The sequence below is a fragment of the Falco biarmicus genome, chromosome 7 (assembly GCF_023638135.1).
Source record: "Falco biarmicus isolate bFalBia1 chromosome 7, bFalBia1.pri, whole genome shotgun sequence".
In the NCBI taxonomy this organism is placed as follows: domain Eukaryota; kingdom Metazoa; phylum Chordata; class Aves; order Falconiformes; family Falconidae; genus Falco; species Falco biarmicus.
The window spans coordinates 1,261,071-1,285,796 of record NC_079294.1 but is presented as its reverse complement, the minus strand read 5'-3'; the positions used below and the strand labels follow the sequence as shown (position 1 = coordinate 1,285,796).

At 50.5% G+C, this 24,726-nt stretch overlaps 1 protein-coding gene across 1 annotated transcript; it reads left to right on the top strand.

Moving 5' to 3' along the window:
* The first annotated feature begins 961 nt into the window (after nt 1-961).
* LOC130152027 (transmembrane protein 151B-like) lies at nt 962-24,253 on the top strand. Its single transcript, XM_056344826.1, has 2 exons — nt 962-1,212; nt 20,979-24,253. The coding sequence occupies exons 1-2, from the start codon at nt 1,120-1,122 to the stop codon at nt 22,407-22,409; spliced, it is 1,524 nt and encodes a 507-aa protein (XP_056200801.1). The 5' UTR covers nt 962-1,119; the 3' UTR covers nt 22,410-24,253.
* Nucleotides 24,254-24,726: the final 473 nt, after the last annotated feature.

The window sequence follows — 24,726 nt, the reverse complement described above, 5'->3', positions numbered from 1 at the left end:
ACTGTAATGAAACATGAAGCAAACATGCAGAGATAAGATGGTGCAGTACACCGGTCTTGGTCCGCAGAAGAGCAGATGATGACTGGATGCGCTGAGTGCAGGATGCAGGCAGGAGGAAGAAATATTAACAGTGCAGGAAGTTTGCAGGAGGCTGCAGCTGTGGGGGGAGACTCCCCTGCTGGGGCTGATGAAACCCAGGAAAGGCTCGGGCAGCAGCAAAGGAGGAAGGGGCAGAGGTTCCCTCCGCCAGCTGCCTCTCCGGGAGGAAGGAGGCGGAGGTGGGCGGCAGGGCCGGGGGGCCGGGCAGCCCCGCACCAGCGCTGCAGCCGCAGCGGGGGCAGCAGAGGTGCCCGGCGTGGGACAGGAGCGAGGCTGCGCCTGGAGAGGCCGGGACAGCCCCAGGGCTGGGTCCCGGCAGCGCCGCCTCTGCCCCCGCTGCGAGCGGGGCGGGGAGCGGGGCATCGCCGGGCGAGTTTGGCTGCACCATGCGGGAGCGCTCCGCCGGGGCAGCCTTCGCCCTCCTCCTCCTCCTCCACCTCCACCTCTTGCCGGGCCGCGTCCCGCCGAGGGGTGCAGCCGCCAGCCCGGGCGAGGGGCGGGCTCCGGGGAAGGGCGGGGGGGTGGCGAGGGCGTGATGCTGCGCTGAGAGGGGGTGGCCGGCGGCGAGGGGGCATCCTGGGGAGAGGGCGAACCGCGCGGGGGGGGGCGAAGCTCCCCCCGAGAAGGAGACGGGAGGGCAAGGGAAGGGGCGCCCCGGGGAGGGGAAGGGGCCGCCCGGGGAGGGCAGGGGTTGGAAGAGCACACCCCGCAGCTCCCAGCCTCCCTCCGCAGAGCCGCGCCGGGAGCCGCCGGACGGTCGCCTGCCCACCTGGGGAGGCCGGGAGCGGCAGGGGCACCCCCACCCGCCTCATCTTTCTCTCCTCCCCTCCGCCGCCTCCTTCCCTCCCTCCCTGCCCGCCTGCCTGGGATGGTGGCGGAGGGAGCCGGGAGCACCCGGCAGGGCGGCCCTGGGCGCTGGGGGCGGCTCGCCCCGGCCCCGGCGCGGGGGACGGCCCGCGGGGGGGCTCGGCCGTCTCGGGTCCCCGCAGCCCCCGCCGCCGCCGCCGGTGATGGCCAAGGATGTCCTCGGAGGGGGAAGCCGCGGCGGCTGGTGAGAGCGGGCCGGGCAGCACCCCAGCGCCGGGGGCCGCCGCTGCCGCCGGGCGGGAGGAGGTGAGCGGCGGCGGGGGCGGACGCCCCGGGCCGGGCCGGGGCAGACCGGGCGGGGGCAAAGGCAGCTCCGGGGCGGCGGGGCGGGGTGGGTAGCGACCACGGCGGGAGGAGGGTGCCCCGGCTGGGGTGTGCGCGGCGCGGGGGGAGCCCCGGGGCCAGCCCCAGCCCGCCCGGCCGGCTACCTGCAGCCGCGCCGCGGGGGCGGCCGCCAGCCGCCGCGGTGCGGAGCGCGGTGCGGTGCCCCGCCGCGCCCTGCGCTGCCGGGGCTGCCCCCCGGCCGGACCCCCGCCGCCGTGCCGAGCCCCCCGGGCCGGCGGGTGGGCGCAGCTGGGCGGCCGCTGGCTGCGGGGCTTTATCGACGGGCCCCCGGCACCCAGCCCTGCGCCGGCTGCCGGGCTCGGGGCGGCGGCTCGGGCCGCGGCTCTCCACCGAGCCGCGGCAGTGGGGTAAAGGGGGCTGCCCAGTGGAAGTTTGGCTACGTAAGCCCCTTGGGGTCTGGCCTAGGAGAGCCTACCGCTTCCCTGGGACTTCTGAAACGGCCAAGAAAATTGCAGCTCTGCGGGGCGCTGGTGTCACCGGAGGGAGAGGCACACTGGGCTGGAGAAGGGGTTTGCAGCCCGGGGCTCGGCGGCTTTCAGGTGCTTTGGGCCAATGGAGGAGGTCGTCCCCCTCCTTTTTGCATGGGGCCTAGGCAGTCCTGTTGCCTAATCTGCAATAGAAAACACGGTAGAAAATACAGCTTAATATCTTTCTTCAGATCAGCTGTCAAGCGTGCTCACCGTGGCCTTGCACATCATAGGGAGGGAATGACGGATGCATCTGAGTGTTGACACAAAATCCTGAGCCACAAAGCACTGGCCAGACAGAATTGCAGGGCTCTGTGGCAGTAGGTGACAACACGTCCACAATCATGCACGCTCGGGACAGCAAGCTGCCTTGTTTTAGAAATACCTGAGATTTTCTTCTGTGCTTAATGTAGCCTTTGCTCCCAATTGTTTTGACAGGTCTGCCATTTACATTGTGTAATCCATGCACAGATCATGGAAGTGACTGAACTTTCATCATGATACAGAGTTAAAACCAAATGTAGATGCTCCCAGGGGTGCAGACAGCAGCCTTAAAGCAGGCAGAGAAAACTGAAAACAAGTGAAAGCAACCCTGGAACATCGCTGTGTGCAGTTAGTCTGCTTCAAGGTTTTGTTAACAGGTCCCATGGCTCATCAACAGTCTCATAGTCCTGTAGTCAAAAGCCAGTAGCCTCAACAAAGCCTGTGTGAAGCTGCAGTATACTTAGGCTAAAACCAAAGAGCTCTTTTTTTAAGTACCTATAATAGAAAATTTACTTTGCAGCTCAGGTTGAAAAAACTGTTCTCCATGGGTGAAAACTAGAGTTTTCTCCTGTACAATTGCTTTTTAAACACCTGCAACACAGTTCACCATGAAGAGCTGTGGCTGGATCCAGGATACAGCTGCTGTTGCAACCGTAGAGCTCCCCAATGTAATTACAGCCCTGCAGAAGATCAATAGATGGTTAATGCTGGAAGGGATTTTTTGATTTATTTGGTCTATGACCAGGAGCTACAGAAGGCTTTCCAATATATCAAGTCCACCATAAAAACATCCAAGCCATTTCTAGACATGAGAGCACTTGATCTCTCTGCTAAGCACATTATATCTTGCTTCACTCATCCTGTTCTCAGTTTTTCTTCTGTTCCAACACAAACATTCGCACATTTCAGTTTATATCTCAAATGCCTGTAGCAGTGATATCTTAATACTGCAGTCCTGCGATATTGGTCTTTTCCTCATGTTTTCTCCATGTCAATGTAAATAGACTTTTTGCACCTGGACTTGCAGTTGCATTTAAATGCCTGGTATTAAATGGGCATTTAATGGCATTCTTTATTAGTCTTGTCATTTATGGATTTCACTTAGATCAAATGCATGGGCTTAAGTTGTAACAGTGACTGAAAATTGCCTTTATTGGGCAATAAATCAATTTGAGAGGAAACCGTGAGCTACTAACAGAGAATGTGTCTAAAGTCTAAGTTTTTATTCTTAAAAGCAGGACAAGTGAAGGTGCAGCTGCAGAACAGGAAGGAGAGAGGCAGTTTGGTTACCTGTCACAGCCCTTCTCCTCTTCTGCCAAGGGCCACTTAGGTTTACTGCTGACTTTGCTGAATGTCAGAGCAAGCCCTCAGATTACCTGCCAGTATTCTGGTTTTGATTTTTTCTGTTGAAATACCAATTGCTTGAGCTGGATGACCTGGAAAAGCCACGCTTCTGGTGTTAAGAGTAGGATTTTACTATCCCATCAATTCTTGCAAAAAAGAATTAGGATCTTTGAGGGGAAGGAGTGTAAAGGATGTGTTTTCCCAAATGTTTCAGCAGTTATGGCTATAGATTGATTCTCCAGACATAGTCGCCTTTACTTTCTGAGGTAGCAGAACCTGCTGCTGTGTACTGTCCAAGTTAAGCAGTGGGGTGGCTATTTCTCTTGTTTTACTTCTTACTGTCACAACCTACACCTACACTGAAGGGTTAGTAGTGACTTTTCTGTTTACACCTCAGCTGGGAAATGGTCTTAAATATTTAGATCTTTAAAACTTAGTTGGAAATTGTGGGGTTTTTTCAGGAAAGTAGAGCTGGTGAGTACAAAGCATTTATTTGCTACCAAAGGCAAGCAATCACCGAAGAAAGTCGAAAGCATTAGCCACTTGACATTTTGAAATACATATTTGTCTTGCCTGTAGCAGCAGAGTCAAACAGCAGTTGTCCATTCCTGGTTTTATCTTCTCTTCCATATTAAAGAACTTCAATTGAGCATGACATACTGTAATCGGTTAAGCTATTTAAATAAAAGAGGAAAAATCTCATAGGTCGATGTTCCTGAAACCCATGGTCATCAGCTCACTCATGGAGACGATGCAAAGAGAGGCCACCTAAACTCTCCTCTTACTGCCACTGTGAAATGCAACAGGAGCTGGTGTGAGAAGTGCCGTTCGTGGTCACAGCAGCACCAAGGGGTGTTACAAGTTAACAAAACAGACATACTGCTTGTTGGTAGGCTACAGCTTTGCAGGTTGTCAGGTCAAAAGGTAACAGGATCCTTTCCTCTTAGGTGTGCCATGGGAGAGACACTCTTTACTTGGAGAATTGACTCCATTTAGTTCCCCAGCATTTTTATGCCTTTCACGAAGTATGAACATGAAACACATTTATTTTATGTTTATCCTAGGACATTGAAAGCATCAGGCATAAAGCCCTTCGTAACTTAGACTGGGTAGCTTTAAATTGTCCCCATTTATTGGCTGTCATACTCATGTGGATGAGAGGTGGTGGGGGACGTGAGGCAGGAAACCCTCCAGGTCTATCAGGCCTGCTGTAGGTGCACCTTCCTCACCAGCAGATCCTTGTGGTCTGATGAATCCCATCCCTCGCAGATCTGTAGAAGCCCATTTTCTCCCCACTGCCTCTGTGACATCCTCCTCTTCTTCTAGAGGCTTGTTGTCATCCTCAAGACTTCTGTGCTCAAGACAAATCAACCCAGGAGTAGGGGATGGAGAGGAGAGAGGGTGCAGGGCCTGTGATGGAGGTTAATGTTCCCCACCACCTTTTAAGCAAAAGCTGCAGAGGGACCACTGGGTACCAGTTTCCAGAGAAGGACTACTTCCCTTGTCAAGAGCTGCACAGGGCACTGACTCAGCAGGCACTGCCCAGAGTAGGGCAGGAGATGTGAGATGTGGCTCCTAGGGAAGCTCCGCTTTTCCTTCCCTTCAGCTCTCCCAAACCTCATGCAAAAGACCTGCTCAGCTAATGCCCTGAATGATAGCTGTCAGCCTGGTGGAAGAGTGTCATCATCCCAAGTGAGCATGGTTGGCCAGCCAGTTATTTTTTAGGCCGTGCATGATATTCCCCCTCTTGAGTGAGGTTCAAACAGGGCAAACCCCTTTCTACCCTTCCTGCCCGTAGTTTATTCAGCAGACAGAAACCAAGGAGGGCCCTTTATTCCTTGATCCAAATGGTCTCCCTCATAGAGACAAAGGAGAAAGTCCACCAGTAGTGGCATTAGAGGAACTGGAAAGCTTTTTTCATGATCCTGCATTTCCAGGCAATATTTGTATTGCAGATCCTGTCATAAGAAAATCCATGCTGAGGCATCACATAATTTTGTCTGCTTTTGTTCTTTTTGTTGTCCTGCTTTATCTTCTGATCACGTCTGTTCTTGGTGCCTTGAAGTTGGCTGTCTTCTCTGCACTTCACACAAGAGCTGTCAAAACTTTAAAAAAAATAGATAGGAAACATCAAATGGATGTGTCTGAGCTCTGAAGGGCAGACAGGGCTCCAGCTGTGTGGGCTTCTTACAGGCAAAGTCTTCTGTCCTCTCCAACAGAGTGCTTCCATACCGCCATGTCTGAGGCTGAAGTGTGTTGCTCCTTCTGGCTGACTTTCCTAATTCCCTCCAGCAGGGGAATTTTTTTCAATGGAATGCTGGGCTGGAGCAACTGGGGAGCTTGTGGAGCTCTGCCATTGGAGGGTTCTGAGGACAACTGGGGCACATAGTTGTTAAGTATGTAGATGTTGCCTCACGGGAGAAGGGGAGACTAGGTGATGTGGTGGTCAGTCCCCTCCAGACCTGGCTTCTAATGCTGTTCTCTGAGGTGGACAGACAGTCACCTGATACCAGTGGAAAAGCACACTTTTTTGCAGCCCCAAATACCCTCCTTGTTCTTCTTTTCCTAATTCAGAGACCTCATAGGGTCATCTCCCTCCAGAAGGGAAGTGCAGATACCAAGGATGCTTTTCAATCAGTGCAAGCCATTACAAGAGCAAGGTAGGAGGTATCTTCTCCCTGGGAACCAAACACGAGGCTTCCCCTCATCTGTTTCTACACCTATGGAGAAGATAGCTCAAATTACTGCCGGTGACCCAGGATGCTGCAGAAACAGATATTAAAAAGAGTTAAATGTCCCCGAGTAGTCTGTGATGAGTAGGGCTTGTTTCTACGTGTGTCCTAACACATGGTGGCAAGTTAACACGTGAAATAGTGGCTGCCGAGCTATCAGCAGCACTGTAAGGCCTTTTCAGTTGTTACTGTGACTCTGTTGTGATACCATAGATAAGGTTGTGTTTGATTTTTCACTTGCAGCAGGAGTTCTACTTTTCAGAAAAGCATGGTTAAGTAGTTAATTAGTTTTTAAGTTCTAGTCATGGAAAATATAGTTCACTCAGGAGTTCACTCTCAGACTTTAATCATTCTTTGGGATCCTCTGAGCTTAAGAACTGTAAAGTTAAAAATAGTACATAGTGGAACTTTGTTGAGGTCACAGTCACTGTAACAGCTTTGTTAACTACCCAAACTCTTAATGGGGTAACTTCATTTAAGCAGCATTAGGCAGAGTAGCCGATGAGGTGTTACGGCAGGGATGCTGCCTGCAGCAGAGCCAGCAGGGTCTGTGCCAACAGGAGCACACACTGCAGGTCAGGGGTAGAGGCTGCCTCCGAGAGCCGCCCATGCCAGCTCCTCCCTGAGCGCTGACCACTCTGCCCACAGCACATCTTGTCTGCAGCCACAAAAGCAAGGAAGAAGAGTGCCTGAAACGGGCAGATGGCAAGTGGGAAGGCTGGAGGAGCCTGGCTGCGTGCAGCACCAGTAGCTCCGCAGCACCAGGAGGCTGGAAGCCTTCCCGGAGCAGAGTTAAGGTTGTGAAGCAGTGTCTGGTGTACCTGGCAGCCACTCTCACGGTGCCACACGTGCCACTGGGAGAGGACAGAGAGGCTTACACCCCACAAAATGCCTGAGCTTTTGATTCCGTGGCTTTACATCAGGTGAATAATCTACAGGGAATCCCAGCTTGCACATGGTGCCATTTCTATACAGCTGAGGTATCGCACATCCCAGTTCAGCATCCAGCTAGCAGAGGCCTTGTTAAGGAAAGACTGGTAACACTGGGCCTCAGGGAAGACAGGGGCTGGAAACGGCTGCCTGGTGAGAGCTGGGTCCGGCAGGGTGGGAGCTGACAGCAAAGGGCAGTGAGCAGGTCACAAAGAGTCACGCTTCTGTCAAGGAAGCTAACAGCAGGTAACTGGGGTGACCTGCAAATGTGGAGTCTGCATAACCCAGCCTTACCAGGGAAGAGGATGGGATCAGCCAGAGAATTCTGCAGGTCACAGTGTATTTGGCTGTGGAAGAGAAGTGATTCGTGGATGTGCATTTATGGCTGGAGGCCACCTTCATACCCATGCAATTGATTGCCCTTAGGAGCTGGACTGGGAATTGTGGAGTACAACATTCGATTGGTGTGGGAACAAAAGTGATTCAGTTCAAGGCATTGGCATCTTACTTTGAGTAGCTCTCGCAAGCCAGCAAGGTGTGTCCTGGGGAACAAGATCGAGAAGAGCCTGAGTGTCCACAGGCACAAGCCGTACTGTCTCCCCCCACCTTGCAATGGGCAGAGGGAGCACGGAGCACCACGGAGGCCAGGGTGGTAGCATCTGCAGTAGGGTCCTGCCAGCATGTGGGTCCCTCTGAGGACCAAAAAGATGGAGAAAAACCTCCCCATGGCTGCCTGGAGGTGAGGTGGCCAGCCAGAAGTGCCAACACCTGATGGCAGAAGGGCTAGTGAGGGCATGTGCTGAGAGGGCAGGAGGGATCGTCTGTCTGCAGGCCCGAGGCATGCTGCGGTCATCTGGGGGGGGGGCTGTCAGCAGGCTAGGGCAGGAGCCAAATCCCCTGGTGCCCCCCAGCTGGTACTCGGAGTGGCAGGATGCAACAGCTCATATGCAGATGAGACATTTTCCTGGAGAGTCCTGCTGCCATGCTCATGTGAAAGTACTTTATAAATGCTATTTTTTCAGTGTCTTCAGGAGCTATAAAAAAATGTGCTGAAGCCATGCCATGAGTCAAAGTCAAGTCAGGAAATAAAATCCAGGTGTCCTGGCTCCCAGGATCCCTTTAACCATTAGATGTTTCAATGAATTCCCAGTGAAGTTTTCACCTGCTGTGCTGTCACATGCTATTGCAGAGTGTCTCAGAGGAAGAACAGAGAAGAGAGAAACAAAAGGGAGAGAGAACTGGTATTTATGGTGAAACCTCATTTCTCATAGGGAAGCATTAGCTTCTGGGATACTACCTTAACAGGAGCACCATTGTAAAAAAAAAACACCTGTCAGTGCTGAGGTCCCAGCTGTGTTCAGAAAGGTGCAGAGATGGGGAAACACCCCACCCCCCCCAAACCTGACAGAGCAGCTGAAGCCTGAGTGGTGGCTGGATGTTATTGTGAGGGATGGTCAGCTCAGTGGCATGAGGGACCTGGCACAGCCACAGCCTGAGCTGCAGCAGCTCGGCACCATGGGGCTGGCAGGTCCTCCGCTGAAGTGTGGCTGTCAGGGTCCGACTGAGAGGTCACACATGGGAACTGGGAAGGCTGGAGGTTGATAGGTTGAATCACAGAGCCACATTGTTCTGGTTTTACTAGGCAAAAGGATGGCATTGCAAATGAGTGAGAATAAAAATAAAACTTTATGATTCTGGACGAAACTGGATTCACAGTTCCCTTTGAAAGACTTCCCCAGACTTCACTGGAGCTTGGATCAGTCCTGGATCGTATTTCTTCTGAGGACGTGAGAGATGCTTCTATTCCCCATTTAGATCTCAAAGTGTTCCTTTAGAGTAAGCAAAGATTAAATGGTATTCATAATAAGGAACTATTTTTCTCATTTGCAAAGTCTCTAAACAGAGGCATTCAACAACTAGTTGGCAAGTAGCTGGTGAGGAACTAACACTCCTTGGGCTTCCTCCTCACAAAGCTGTCTCCACCTGGCTCCCCACTCCTTTCCCCGCGAAACTGGTCCGGGGCCGTTGTCCAGCCCAGCTCCGGGTCAGTCCCTCATTTCCCCATGCTGACACTGAGGGAAAGTCGGGCAGGATACACAGGACCATCCTGTGGCAACAGTGAGAACATTGAGGCACAGGACATTTGCAGGGACCTGGGAGCGGGAAGGGACAAGCTTTAGAATACCACTGACCTATGCCGTAATATCTGCTACTGCAGGCGGCGTGTTTCCGCAGCACAGGAGAAAACACACCTGCTCAAGCCCTGCCAGCTTCCTCTCCCTGCTTGCTCCTCTCCCACCCCTGGAGAGCTGCATCTTGTGAGCAAAGGTGGGTGCAAAGTAGGTTTTACAGGATTCCTGTTGAACACAGCTGGAACTTTGTCAGGCACATAGAGGGCTACTCCCCATCTCCCATCCCCACTGTCCCCCACCCTCCCGGACTGAAGTGACGGGAGCTGGTCCCACCAGCCCTCTTGTTTTCCCTTGGCTGGTGCCAGTTTGCCCTTCATGTCAGCAAAGCCACCAGTAACACCAGTGCCATCAGCAAGTTGCACCTAGCTGGTCCCCTGGGGCTGTGGTACCTCTGTGTTGCTTGTGGCTTGCCCGAGGGTGCAAGGAGCTGGGTCTGGCTTTCACAGGCTGGAGCACGCTGGAGCCTGCTCCTGCCAAGGTGAGGATCACTCCACTCTGCAGCCGCAGGGTGGGCAGAGAGATGAGTGCTGCCGCCAGCCTTCACAGGAGCTCCCTGTGGTGCAGGAGCAAGGGCAAGGGCACCTGCCTAGAAACCTCTGTGCAGCAGGGCTGGCTGCTGGCTGCGGTGGGGGGCAAGTGGCCGGCTAGGCGTGAAGCAAGCTGCAAAATCTCAAGCAGCACAGCTATGGTTCATGCCAATCACTGAGTCTCGCTAATTGGCAGTGGCTGGGAACTGCATCCCAGGAGCTTTCCTGAGGATGTATGATGCTTTTATCATTGACTGTTAAGTGCTGAGGTAAGCCACGTTGTTATACCTGTAAAATTTACCCAGTGTCTTCTAGAAACCACCAATATTCAAGGCGGGGGAGTGGGTAATATGAGCTAAGCACGATGGGTGCTTAAATTATAGAAAAAAGAACCATTCCTGGAGCTACTCTCTTGCTCTGAGGCAACTCAAATCCCAGCTTTTCTTTCCTGATGAACTCATTCTCATCACTGACATTATTGGGAAAAATCCTCTGCCCCCAGAATACGCTCTTTGTGTTGCTGCTGAGTTGGAAGCCAGTGGCAGCAAAATCAGCAATTTGGGGGGAAAGGGGATAATTTTGTTAGTGTAGCATTTTTTTGAGCTTGCAAGAAGCTGCCACAAAAATAGCCCTCATTTCTATTTTGCAAATGGTGACCACTTTGTTGCTAGGATTCCTTGGCACTGAAAATGTGACTGCATGGCTTTCCTTGCAGCAGCATGTAGGGGCATCACCCGCGGATGTGTCTAGGGCCAAATTCTTCAAGCCACTCACATATGTACCCTTGTATTTTAGTGAGTGGCTTTCCCATCCTGTTGCAGTATGCAGCCTGTGTATTAGCTGGGATCCAAATGCCTTTCTTCTTTGGGATTTCCTTCATTTCTGCTTGAAGAACTCAAAAGTATCCTGCAAGATCTACTGCTGAATCTGACATTTTAGCGGACTGGAGGCTCCTTCTGTCCTGACCTCTGCTTTCCTCATCTTCAGATGGTGGCTTGAATTCATGAGGGTGAATGGCTTGAAATAACAAGCTGTCTTTATATGCTATTTCAGAGGTGTCCTAGCATCTGAAATTCAGGTGCATCAGCAAGATTCATGCCTTTTCATGGTTTGTCTCATCCTGCTTTTCTGGGCAGAAGATGTAATGCTACCATTTTGTGCACCTTCCCACCCTGAGACATTCCCCCTGACAGCTCCATTGATGGAAGGAGGAGATTAAATGTCCACAGGGATTTAAACAAGAAACCAAGCGATCCCAGCTCACTGCAGGAGGTCAACTGCCGAAGTGAATGCCCGAGTCAGATGCCACAAACACGTGGAGTGCACACAGGTTATTCTCTTCAAACCAAGTAACAGCATTTCTGCTGGCACTGGCATCATGGTCCCCACCTGCAGGAAGTTTTCATTCTCACAGGACTTTTGTGACAGAAGAGCAAATGGTGCATCCAAAACATACATGCATCAACTAATGTGATACACGTTAAAGGATTGCAGGGAAATTCTCTCTGTTGCAAAATGGCTTTTTCTGTTGCCTTCAACCCTTTATATTTCCCTTTCCCTCCATGCTAGCAGCCATACTGAGAGCACTTGCTACCAGCTCAGTGTGAACTAGGGGGTAATGGGCTTCTTGCTGTTCAAGATGGATGGCAAGAGGGATTTTGTTTCAAGCTCCCCAGGAGGGGATTTATGAGATGACTGTTGTGATATCTCCCTTTTCCCTCACCAGGCCTTATTACTGATGCCCCATGCAGCGCCCAGACTGCATGTCACATGGTGAAAGAGCATCATACACCAACATCAGGTTTAACCCAGCCCTGCAGGCTCCTTCCTCACCGTACTAATGAGTATCTGACCTAGGAGTTAATTTAGCCTTAGCAAGCAGTAAGAGGTTGTACTCTGACTTTTCTTCTGCAGCTGTCTTCTCCCTAGTCACTCCAGACTTCTTGGGCCTGTTTTTCACTAGGATCACCTCAGGAGCTAGAAGATGATATCTGCACACACATCTGTTGTGGCTGCTTGGGGACAGGTGGTAGAGATCTCCTTGCTCTTCTTGCATTGTCCCTGTCCACTGCACAAAAGGTGAAGCCCTTCTCAGCACCAGAGGTTGGTCCTGGCGTCAGTGCTCACCTCAGTTATGGTCAACAGCACAGTGTAGGACCTGCCTAGCAAGGACTCAGTGGTCCTCTCTGTGTTATGTCCTGCCACGTCCACCAGGAGGTGGAATATTTTCCACCGCCCTGTCTTGACCAAGATGGAAGAGTCTCCCAGGTAGCGACAAAAATCTGTTTTCATCCAGGCAGGTCACCACCTGCCAAAGTACCTGGCTTGTGGTTATTGATTATTCTTTCCCTTTCATGTATCTCATTGGACTATATTCATCACAAGCATAAACCTGCAGAGGCAAATGCAATTATGACTGGCATTAATTTATCCACCATTTTTTCTTCTTTCTTCTCTACTCCTATTTCTTTTCTTCTAGTCCTCTGTCAGTGTTTCCCCAACTTTTTTCCCCCTTGGGCAGGAAGATTATTCTTGCTAAATAAAAGAGGAAAAAAGGAAGATAAGACTGACTTGACTCTTTGCTCACATGAGTAATCCTGAGCTGTAGGGTCATTTTGTTGTTGAAGACAGTGATAAAGTCACCCTGCAGCCCCGAAGCCGGGTCTTGGCAGAGAGCAGGAGAGTGCTGTGATACCACACATCTCACTGAGACACAGCTGCAGCATCAGCGCTGCAGCATGCTGTCACCTCCGTGGGAGACTGCCCTGATTTAGCACAACCTTATCCCACCAACCTCAGACTGCGGGGAGGAGATAGGGGCATAGATCTGGCTTTTGGAGAAGTTACCAGTGGTGAGAAAGGAGCCGTTCAGGAGTAGCTGCTTTCCAGGTCATAGATGGGCTGGGAGGACTGCTGGTTCATATGATGCTTTGGTGCTTCCCCCACTGATCCACCCAGGTCCTTTCTCTGGGCTGGATTCCCTCCTGCCCCTGCCCAGGCTGGCTGGTCTCCATCCTCACCTGCCGGAGCCCTTCCCCTGCCTCAGCGGCACTGGCATTCAGAGCATGCCTAGGCTATCCTTTTCTGTCCTCCACCTCTTCCCACCTTCTGTGTTTCCCCCTCATTTCTCTATTTCCATTCGGACCACGTCTTCACTACCCTCTGTTTTCTCTCATTCTTTCATTTTAGACATGATAGCATTTTGCTTCAGCAAAATTGCAGCTCTTGAGGTCAGCCACCAAGGGCAAATGCATTTACACAGGGGGGTTTAAAGGACAGAAAATGCTTTTGACATGATTTCCCCAAAAGAGAATTTTAATGCTCTTGAAATTGGGGAACCCAGATATCTAGCTGCGAACCAGACACAGATAGTCGAACTTGGGCCCCAAACTGTCCACAAAAAAAACTATTAGAATAAATTCATGCTGTAGCAGCATATTTTCTGCTTATACAGCTCATCTGGAGTTTTCAAGGAGACTGAAGCATGAAATCTGACGGAAGAGGAAAAAGCCATCTTGTCAATAGAGAGCTATGAAGAAATAGTAAACATAAGGCAAAATTATATACCAAATTTTTAAAGACTGTGACTCCAAAATAATTTGGTCCATTTCCTTTGGACTTCACAGGCTATTTCTCCCCCTCTATTTGGGTCAGTTTGGCAACTTTCGGTTCAAATTTATGTTGCCAGTCAAAATCAGAAGTGGAGAAAACAAGAAGTTTATCGTCACCATAACCATTTGCATGCCATAAGCAGTACTGAGGCAGCCAGAAAAAGAAGAGATGCTTCAAGCCCACACTGCCATACAGCTGCTTTTGGAGTAAAATACAGCTACTGATGAAGAGCATACAGCAACAGCAAGCTAGGTGATGATGTGCTGCACTGAAGCTTTGGTGGGGGTTTCCCTTAGTATTATGTAGGGCAGCATGTGGGATTACACCTGGCAGTGAGTGCTGGAAGTGTGAGGAGCACCTTGGTGTCCACATAACAGCCACGGCCTTGCTTTTGTTATTGACACTTAGCTTTGTGAAGACAGTTTTCTTGTATAAGTTAATGACGTAATTATCCATTAGATTGGCAGAGTTCTGCAGGAACAATTACCAGAATTGACACTATCCACTGGAATTAAGCATAAAATCACTGCTAGTAACATTTACAGTTGGCACAAACATTGGCATGCTGGTCTGTAAGGATGAGACAAGCATAGTCCTACAGAGGGATCTGCTTCATTTGATAACTTCTTTCTTCAAGCCAAAGCCAAACCTGAAGTTATACATCTCAGGGTGGAGAGTGCAGCCAACCCTTCAGCTGTCCTCAGAAGCGTTGACTCAAAAAATACCTGGGAGCAAAGTGGACGAGTAGTTGAACATGAACTCCCAGGTTGGTGCAGTGCAAAAATCTACTAATGCAACTGTTGGGGACAGTAAAAAGGGGGAATGGGAGGTGATTTTATGTTTTGGCATGATGACTGTGAAATAAGTGCTGAAGTCCTGTATCCACTTGCAGGGGACATATTTAAGAAGGATCTAAAGGTGCTGGAGAGAGAGCAGAGCACCAAAAAGAGCTAGAGCAGTGCAGTGAAGGACTTCAAGACCCTGGCCCATTTGAACTGTCAAAAAGAAGGCTGAAGGGTGTCATAATTAGAATGGAGAAGTATCTGCAGAATGCAAAGGCAGTCCTGTGAAAAGAGTCTCTCAACACCCAGAGAATGGGCATCCCCACTGCCATGAATGGGGGCTGAAGTGAGACAAAATTACAGCGAAGGGGACTGCAGGTTTTTTGTTTCTTTTAGTCTCTCAGTTAAAGCAGAGTGTCTTTATGGAAGATGAATTTTTGCCAGCCACTAGTTACTTTACTGGGCTGTACATGGGGCTGCAGAGTGAAATTGCGTTGCCTGTGAGATACAAGAGCTACAGGGAGAAGGCGCAGTGTCTTCCAGTCTGAAGGTGTAAATGTAGTTTGGGTTGTAATAGAAGCTGAACCTTCCTGACCCAGAACAGCCTTGCAAAGTTGGTAGAAGAAATTTCTGTGACTGCCTGTAAGTGCTAAACAACCATCTGGCTGTTTTAGTGTAAGAACCCCCGCCATTGCTGAGGGACAGCTGCGTGGCGAGGGGGTAAGTCCTGCTATCAGACATACTTGCGTCCGGAGGGCAGCAAAAGCACTGAGCTATCGCTGGTAAAACAGAGGCACCAGAATTTCAAGTTAGGCACCCAAAACCCTGGGCTGGTGGAATAGTCTGGGCTTCTCTGAGTGTGGCCCTTCTTCCTCCTGCTAACGGAGAGGCTGACTTGGAAGAATGGGGACACCCAGACCACCTCAACCTGCGCCCCAGGAAATTCATTAGTTCATACGTACTCATCAAGAGGAAGGGACCTGGAGACACAAGCGCAATTTGCTCACCCATAAATACATGGTTCTGGTTCTCTTGCATTAGTCCTACACTTCAAAAATGCCTTTGAAGGAGAAGTTAGGGTTTGAGTAGAGGTAATTTTTTTGCATTCTCGGCGACCCTCAATGCAGTTGCTTACAGGCTCACTTAGGATGGTTATCAGCTACAACTTACCTACCCATGTCTTCCTTCTGGTTGCTTGCAGGCAGTCAAGGGATGCGTCAGGGAGCCAAAATCCTGGCCACCAGCCCCTTGCTCTTGCCACCAGAGCATCTTCAGCTGTAGTTGCTAAGTGAGGGACATGGCAGGCTGTACACTCTCCCTCTGCTCTCTCTCTACCCCTTTACACTAGGCAAGATCAACAGCCAAAATCTACACACTACTACCACACAGAGCACGTTGTAATGATTTTAATTATGGTTGCTGCAGCCAGAACCCAACCTGGCTGTTGTTGAGCCTGGACGAGTGCTGGGTGGGTGTGCCTGCGCAAGGGAGGCTCCACGCCTTGCATACCCGCTTTTGATCTTGGGCATCTGCCATCGGAGGGTGTCTTTGAAGGCAATTGCCCTTTCAGCCACTGCCTGGATGTTTTATCATTTGCAAACTAAGTTCTGCACAGAACTTCCTTGAAGGAGAAAGAATTGAAATGTTGCCAGCCTGGAAACTCCTGTCTGCTACAGGTGTCAGTTGAAATTCCAGTTCTCTGCCAGCAGTTAGGGCTTTCCAGACTATTTTCCAGCAACTGCGGCTACAAATTAAATAGCACCTATCATTTAGTGTCTCAGAATGCTCCGTGCCAACAGACAGACGACAGACCATGGGAGGATGTGGAGCTGCCTCTTCGTTTTGCATGGTACACAAATCCTTCACTCTGCCTGGAAATGACGGGCCAAAAAAACGCAGCACAAATGTGGAGCAGCACTGCAGGGTCAACTGTCTGGGGCCAGGGACACTTGGGGCAACACTGTCCCCAAACCTTGTTCTTCTCCGCAAGGCTCCCAGCATGGGCTCTTGCAGTCCTCCCTGCACATGCCACCTCTCACCCATTGCATTTTCCTCATTTGTGCTCAGATCTACTAAAGATTTGGGAATATTCTCTTGTTGCTGTTTTCAAGTGTGGAAGAAGAAAGTGAATTTTGGCTTGTGATGATGGGCCAAGAGTTAGTAGGGGTTTCCAGTCTAGTCTGGTTTAATGGGAAGGGAGGCTTCTGGAAGCTGTTCAGCAGCATGCCAGAGTGTAGTGAGACGTTATTTACAGTGTGTGCTTTAAACATGACTTGAAATTCACAAACAATAATAGTGACAGCTCAGCTGTGCTTCTTCACAGCATCCCATCCAAACCAGGAGATTTTTACAATTTGTATGTCATCAGAGTTGTTGGGACATTATGAATGAAAATCTGATCTGGCAAAGCCATCCCTCTTCACAGAAGTGGCTGTAGAATCACAGCATGGTTTGGGTTGGAAGGGACCTTCAAAGCTCACCTATCTCCCACCCCTGCCACGGGCAGGGACACCTCCCACCAGCCCGGGTTGCTCTGAGCCCCGTCCAGCCTGGCCTGGGACACTGCCAGGGATGGGGCACCCACAGCCGCACTGGGCAACCCGTGTCTCATTTAACCTTCTGTCAGGAGGTTTCTCAGGTCAATGCTGAAAGCAAAGCCCAAAGGAAAGCCCCCAACAAGCAGGAGAGGAAGGTCATCTCTCTTGATTTGCTTTAGAGACCCAGATCCGTGAGTCCTAGCTTGGAGGCAGAGCCCTGGTGACTGAGCCTCTATTCTGGGACAGTCTCTGGCTCCGGCCTTCTGTCAGGTTCTCTGTCTTTGCTTTCTTCAATTATGTTTCTCTATTAACATTTTCCAGGGGTTATGCTTTTGTTCCACATCAAAACAACACAGATCCCACAACATTCCTCAAAGGACACGGCTCCCGTTTGCTGGCTGGCCCAAGTTATCATGGAAATTATTAGTTTCCTTAAGCATTTATTGTACTCATCCAGAAATACAAGCTTGCCCTGTTTTGATCTGAAACTACGCACAGAAAGGAGAAAATTCCACGTAGTACCACAAACATCATGCTTGCTAGAAGGTGGTATGTTAATTAACAAAGTCTGGGAGCCACTTGTTTAACATATTAATGAATTTGTGATGCAGAGAGAGATGGAAAGATATAATTCCTTATTAGATTTTTGAATGTCTGATACTTCTATTGTAATTCTGTTTTATTTTGTGTCTTTCTTACAAACCCTCTAATAGTGTTTCTAATAGTATAATTGTGTTAGATAATTATTTCAGCAAAGGGAAGGAGAAATAAGGGGATATAGGCTAAAAGAATGTATTCAGAATGTGAAATAGGAGGGACAGCTGTCAGGTTAGACCCTGGGAAAGAGATCTTTTTATAATCAAGGAACTGCAGAGAGTGGAATCTGCTTAGGAACAAAGGAAGATATGAGGCAGTGGGTCAGAAAAGCTAGGAGAAAAGAATCGTGTTTTTTTCCAAAGGGTTTTGAACATGAAGGCCCTGCTGGACTGGACTGGTAGGTGTGTGAGTCAGACAGATGTGGCAGTAGGCTCTGGGGTCTTCACTAATGCAAGGAGGAGAGAAGCTGCCTTTTTTACAGGCTGCAGTGGGAATAGTGGAGGTAACCTGGCTTGGGCTGATCCAGCACTTTGAGTGCAGTAGGTTGAAGACCATTTTTGAAGTGTTTCCGGAGGACGCATGCAGAAATGTAATCTTGGACCGGCAAGCCTCTGAGCTGCTGCTAGCCCAGCCCAGCCCAGTGCTGCTCCAGGACTGGTGAGACCAGAGTCATCTCTTCCCCCGAAGAGGAGATGGCATTTCATGGGGCTAAGCACATTAGGAGGCATTTGCCCGCTCTGATATGGCCACTGATAGCCCTAACCAGCAGGGCTGGTTGATTCTCTCCTTGGGCAGAAGCCAATCTGTGGGTTCTAAATTGGACCACAGAGCTGCAGAGAGTGGAGAAGCTGTTAGTCAAGGGAAGTGAGATAAAGGGAAGGTGGGGATTGCAATGCCTTTGGCAAATAGTGCCTTAACTGACGTGGGACAGTCCTCTCGGGTGGCTGTGCCCCGGGCCAGGCTGACAGCACTTCGAACAGCTCATGGTAAAAATTGGGGTTCCCAGAGCTGCACGAAGTCCTTAAGCACTCACCTTACCGTAAAACTGACTGCTGGGCATCTTTTGCTGGGTCCACTGGGATTCTTCACAGTATTAACCAAATGCAATTTTACATGACAGGTACCTGTGGAAACCTGAGTGTGAACTTAAATTTCTGTGTTAGAATATTGCCCAGCTGTTTTCTTCTGCACAGTCCCAGTGGGTGGAGTAGAGGGATGTTCATTTTTAGAGTTTTCTTCACCTCAGAAAACCAGGAGAAGAAATGGGTAGAAGTTTGTAATTGTTCATTGCAATCTATATTTTTTGCATTACTGTAGCACTTAAAAACTAGTTCTGTGTCAAGAAGAGACAAAGAATAGAAGACGGTGAATCCCAGTGGAGTTCCCACGAGTCAGGAGAGCCTGGGGCTCTGACCTGGGGTTCAGTGTATGGCTGTGGCAGAAGCCTACATTGGGGCAGTAATCACACTGGGACAGAGCTGTGGGTATTTGACAAGAGTTTCAAGAGATGAAACTCTCCATGACTGCACGTAGACTCAGGGATTCCCACCCAAAACTCCCATAGCTATTTTTCAGCTGATTTGGGGACTGCCTGAAGCTACTTTGTGGCCTTCCTCAAGATTTCCTGCAAAAAGCTAAGGAAAACATCCTTATTCTTACCCATACTAAGGTCTTTTCACTGTCTTACCTACAGAAATAGTTACGTACCATGTCCTTTATAACACGCTTGGCTTCTCTACAACTGTTTTGGCCACTGTAAAGAAAATACAGCCCAGAATAACGACTCTTTATTCTGAGACACACACATACAAAAGGTTTGGGCTAAGAATAGAAATTCTTTACGTATTCCTTCTGGATGCATCAGGAAGAATCAGGGGCCAGATTCTGCCCTCAGTCCCTGCAGATGAATGCTGATGTAGCTCCCTAAAATCAATAAAATTACTCTACACTTACACAGTGTCAGATTAGAGGCTGTGAAATCAAAACAAAACCCCATGAAGTCTAGTTTGGCAGTGCTGACAGCAAAACATAAAACCCTCTATAGTTACTTAGAAGTGGTTCTCTGTCCCAGAAAAAAAAAAAAAAAAAGCAGTATTAAATCTGACCTTACAGCCCTGCAAGGTTAGATGCTAATGCTTCCATCTCATTGAGAAGACAGTAAACTCTTTTTTTCTAGTGGCACCGTGCTATTATTTCTTTAGTCATAAGATGCTGCTCCTTGAATTCCTTGCTGGTTCAAGATTGCTTACTGAATCCTAACTGCCGTGCGTCTGAGATAAGCTGTACTAGGGGAGAACTTTACCCATGGAGAAAGAAGGAGAAGACATTTCCCAAACCTAGGATCTGTTGGCATCTACAGAGCAGTTTGATGTGTTAGAGGTGGCCCCTTGGGAGGAGTAACAGTGTGCTATTTTTGCATGAAATCAGGCTCAGCAGAGGGCATGACGATGCATGAGTAGCAGCGTGTATCTGCTTTCTCACTGACATTTCCTCAGAGTTAGGGGGGAGGCCGAGGATGGCAGTAATAAGAGGGATGCAGACAGCCCTCCACATCACCTTCCAGGGCAGCAGGGGGTCTTGCTTCACGCACTTTCTGCAGATGGGGGGCTGCCAGCCAGCAATCTAACTCATGCTGCTGCTGCTCTTTGCAGGGAGACAACTCCATTTCCGCTAGCTGCTTGGCTCAGTTTGGTGTTTTTTATTACAGCCCAACATAGCATGACAACGCAGCTGATTCACTGCGCCATGGCCAGGGTAAGGACGGCAATCATGCCATCTCAGGGGACGCAGTGGGGAGTACGAGAGTGCGACTCCAGCTCTACTCCCAGATTGACTTTTTGGGACTTGAAAGAGAGGGATGTGCTATGTTTTAAATATTCATGCATATACCCTTAGCTCCAATGCCTAAGCTTTCAGGTATTTTAGGTCAGATCTAGTCTTCTAACCAGCCTGAAGCTATGCTGCACCGTGCTGTAATCCTGACAATTTTTTCAACTAAATGTGCTTGAATCTAAGTAATTTTCCCAATGGCTCACCTCCAAGAAAAATGGTGTCGATCATTTGGCAGGTTTCAGGGTTGGGTGTGAGTCAGCTGTGAGTCAGGCAGCACCTCCAGCTCCACGAAATGCTGGTCCACCTGCACTGGTACAACACATGTGGCCATGGCCTGGTGATGGCTGCTGCTCCTGAGCCTCCCTAGCAGCACTGCCTGGGAACCCAGGTGCTGGACAGTCACAAAGCAAAGGGGCGCGTCCACAGCCCCCTGCTTTCGGCTGTCTGTGTGCAGTGAAGTCCTCTCAGCTTTGGAAGATGGTGGGGTGCTCAGGTGATGCTGGGTCCAGGCAGGGAGGAGACGGGGGCCCGTCTCAGCCCTGCGGAGGGACCCATCTGCCGTGGTGCAGGCATGGCAACTCACTGCCGCACAAAGAGCTTCCCTCCCCAGAGCCAGGAGGAAGCAAGGAAGGAGCTTTGTCCAGAGACCTCTGTCTCTGGCATGGTGTTTCTGTTTATATTCACATTTGTATTAAGTCGAGTGGTGTCCCAGTCCTCAGGCTGTCGAGAGCAAAGCCAGACACAGTCTTGAAGGCAACAGTCACTGTGTGTGTTGAGCAGATTGGCGTGACTGATGGGTTCCTCGCTCTCTCTTTGTCTTTCTCTCCCCCTCCCCGATGGCATGACTGAAGCAACGCCCTGTGAAGCAGTCCCTGAGCGCTTGCATGTGCCGAGAGTCGCACTGGAAATGCCTCCTCCTCTCCATCCTCATGTATGGCTGCCTGGGTGCTGTGGCCTGGTGTCAGCTGGCCCGGGTCACCAAGCTCAGCTTTGATAGCTCCTTCAAGGGCAAGTCCATGATCTACCATGACAGCCCGTGCTCGGACGGCTATGTCTATATCCCACTGGCCTTCCTCTCTATGCTGTACGTGGTGTACCTGGTGGAGTGCTGGCACTGCCATGTCAAAAGAGAGCTGCAGTACAAGGCGGATGTGGACAGTGTCTATGAATGCATCAACCGCATGCAGCAAGCCACTCCATGCATCTGGTGGAAGGCCATCAGCTACCACTTTGTGCGGCGAACCCGGCAGGTGACCCGGTACCGCAATGGCGATGCCTACACCACAACGCAAGTCTACCATGAGAGGGTCAACACCCACGTGGCCGAAGCGGAGTTTGACTACTCTCACTGTGGATACAAGGACATCTCCAAGGAGCTCCTGGGCCTGGAGAGCTACACAGCCACCAAGCTGAGGTTCACCAAGTGCTTCAGCTTTGCCAACACTGAATCTGAGAACTCTTACCTGACTCAGAGGGCTCACTTCTTCACGGAGATCGAGGGGCTGGATGACTACATGGAGGTGAGGGAAGGCATGCAGCTCAAAAACGTGGACTTCAAAGAGCTTATGATGGCCTATGGGGACCCCAATCACCTCCCGTGGTACGTGTCCCACTATGCTTTCTGGGTGGCAGCTATCCTGATGATCTCGTGGCCACTCAGGGTACTCATAGAGTATCGGACTGCTTACGTCCACTACCATGTAGAGAAGCTGCTGGGCCTGGAATACACGGCACCCACCGCGGCAGAGGAGCCCTTGTACCGGTACCGCATGCCCCGAGATGCCACGCAGGACAGCACCGAGCTGGAGTGGCACATCTGCACCAACCGGCAGCTGATCCCCAGCTACTCGGAGGCCATGCTCATGGACCTGGCCGACTCCCCGGCTTACAACAGCTATGCTGTGTGCCGGTACGGTGAAACAGCCCACGGCTGCGAACGCTGCAACCGTGCCTCCAGCACCTCCTCCATCTTCTCACGCCACGCTTTCCACAGCTGCAGCGGCAACTCCCGCCTCTCCCTCAACACCAGCCGCTTCTCCCTCTGCCGCGTCCATGGCTCCCACAGGACAGGCCTCTGGAGGAGCCACAGCAGCAGCATCGCAGACCGGGGCTGCCAGGACGAGCAGTGCTGCTCCTACTCCAGCCAGCTGGCTGTCAATGAAAACCCCCCAACCTACCACGACGCCCGCTTCTTCCCCGTCCTGATTGTGCACAGGCCGGAGGGGCACGATGGGCAGCATTTCTACGTCAGGCGCTCCTCCTGTCTAGAAACCTCTCTGTGACAACCTCTGTGGTTTCTCAGCTCCTCTGTACCCGGGACAGGGCTCGCAGAGGTGCCACCAGTGGGGAGCCTGCAAGCATCGGTCTCCGTAGCGGGTAGGCAGGACGGGCATCAGCTCTTCCCCCTGCCATTGCAGGAGGACACAGTTGCTCTGACCAACAGCTAACCTCATTCCCAAGAGCTTCTCCCCCTCCTTCGACTGGTCTCCCTAAGTCCTTTGCTCCCCTCTTTTTTTCGCTCTTCCACTCCTCACCCTTTCTCCGCCTGTCCTCCCACCCTGCCCTCAGTCTATTTGTTTAAAGCTTCAGTCACAGTATTTGCTGCTGGAGGATTTATAAAGCCTGTGCTTTGCAGTATATTTGCCCTCTTGGATGCCCTGCGAGGTAAAAAACTCAGAGCAAGGTGAGAGGCACATGGCCAGCCAGAGTCAAGTCAGAAGGAGAATTCAGATCTGCAGGTGCTGAGTCACCTCCTGCAAACCCCAAACAAGGTGGTTTTTTATTTGTTTTATTTTCACAGGTCTTTTTTTCCTTTTCTTCTGTCATTTATTCTCTCCTTTCTTCATGTTCTCCTCCCCTCGCTTTACTCTCATCTTTCTTTTTTTCCAGTTTTCTCACTTCTGCTTTCCAGTTTTTCTGGGGGCTTGCCAGTGAGGACGTGTTTCAGGGTGTAATTGCCTCCCACTGGGCAAAAATAAGGTTATTCATGGCACGACTGTCACTGACTGCTGACACAACCACAGACTATGCCCCTGAGAAGTGCTGAGGACTATCTTTCCAGAGCAGTGACGTACACCGATAACGCAAACCCCTCTTTGCTCACCTTGCCCTGCCTGATCTGCAGCAGAGACACGGCTGCGTTTCCAGTTGTACTTAACCTTGTCTGGCTCCACCCCTGTTAGCAATCCTTGAGAGCTGTGATGTAGCTCAGCGCCCTGTTAGTGCCACTATTTTTAGGACTGTGGGTCTTGTTTGCGATTGTTTCACTCTTACCACTTTCTCGGAGCAGTATGGGCTGGAAAGGGGAGAGGGGCTGGATTAGGAAAGGTAAATATGGTCTTAAACATCCCATTGACAGTCTGGAGTTGTTAGGAAAACTCTTCTACCCACAGCATCTATTAGGGCAGTTGCAGGACTGCTCCACATTACCTTTCAGCTTTCCATGTGCCCTGGGGAGGGCTTTTGGCCTGCAGCCCACTGCCGCCTTCCCACCTTCCCAGGCGAGATGCGGTGCCACCCCAGCCCCAGGCAAGGAGCACATCTGGGAGCCAGCCCCACTGGCCACTCCTGCTGGGGCTCCAGGCTCTTCCTGCAAGGCTTCCCCTGGAGCAGGCGCAGCACCTTCCAGAATTAGTCCCAGCCATGCCAAACACAGAAGGTGTCTGGTCCTGGCAGAGCGGGCTGCTGCACTGCGGGCTGTGGGCTGCCCTCCTGGACCGGCTGGAGACCCCCTGAGAGCCCAGAACCGATCCGAGAAGCTTATGGCCACACTGAGGAGCCACCAGGGACCTTACACCTGCCGAACCTCCATCCCACAAGGGATGGTCATACACTGAGAAAGCTCCATACCATTTTGTCGTGTGAATGGTGGAGGTTGTTATCCACAGTGATTCCCAGGAGAATGCAGTGCGATTGCAATAGTCACTTCCGAAAACAATGTGTTGTCACACCTTACAGTAAGTAGGTAAGAAACTGAGCCCCCAGAGGGGCTGGCAACAAATGCTTCCTCCCAAGTCCTTTCCATGTGTATCTACATGTAATATGAGATTTGTAAAGTCATATTAGTATGTGTAGATTATATATAACTCTGCGTACTTATATGGTGATTTCTTATGGCATTGACTGTTGCACCACGTTAAATACATTCTGTTTCGGTTTGATGACTGTTTTGATGTGCTGTGTTTATTTCAACTCCAGAAATAGAAACATTGGCAGTACCTGGCTAACCTGCTGCAAATGATGGCACCATCAGAAAGGTTGTTTAAATTCGTATGAGCCTATCTTTTTTAATGTAAATACTTTATGTATGATTTATGTGACATTTTCATTCTGACAGCTTGGCATTTATCGCAAAAGATAGATAACACATATGATGTGTTAGTTTATCACCTCTAAAAAAAGAATAACCATCCCAGACATGTGGAGGAACCAGGTTTGGGCTTGGGTTAATGATTGTGGTTGGGCTGGGGCCAAGCCGGATAACACTGAAACTTAGAGAAAAATCCAAACTTAGATCCACCCGACAGTGACCCCGTCCTAGTCCCCCATCTACACTGTGCCACCTACCACCCCCAGGCAGAGCTGGGATTGTTTGGGAAC

What these genes read in the sequence shown, in the direction of transcription:
- LOC130152027 (XM_056344826.1), top strand. Translation starts at nt 1,120, where the DNA reads ATGTCCTCGGAGGGGGAAGCCGCGGCGGCTGGTGAGAGCGGGCCGGGC. An exon ending in CTGCCGCCGGGCGGGAGGAG is followed by an intron (nt 1,213 to 20,978) that starts GTGAGCGGCGGC and finishes GCATGACTGAAG; the next exon opens with CAACGCCCTGTGAAGCAGTC.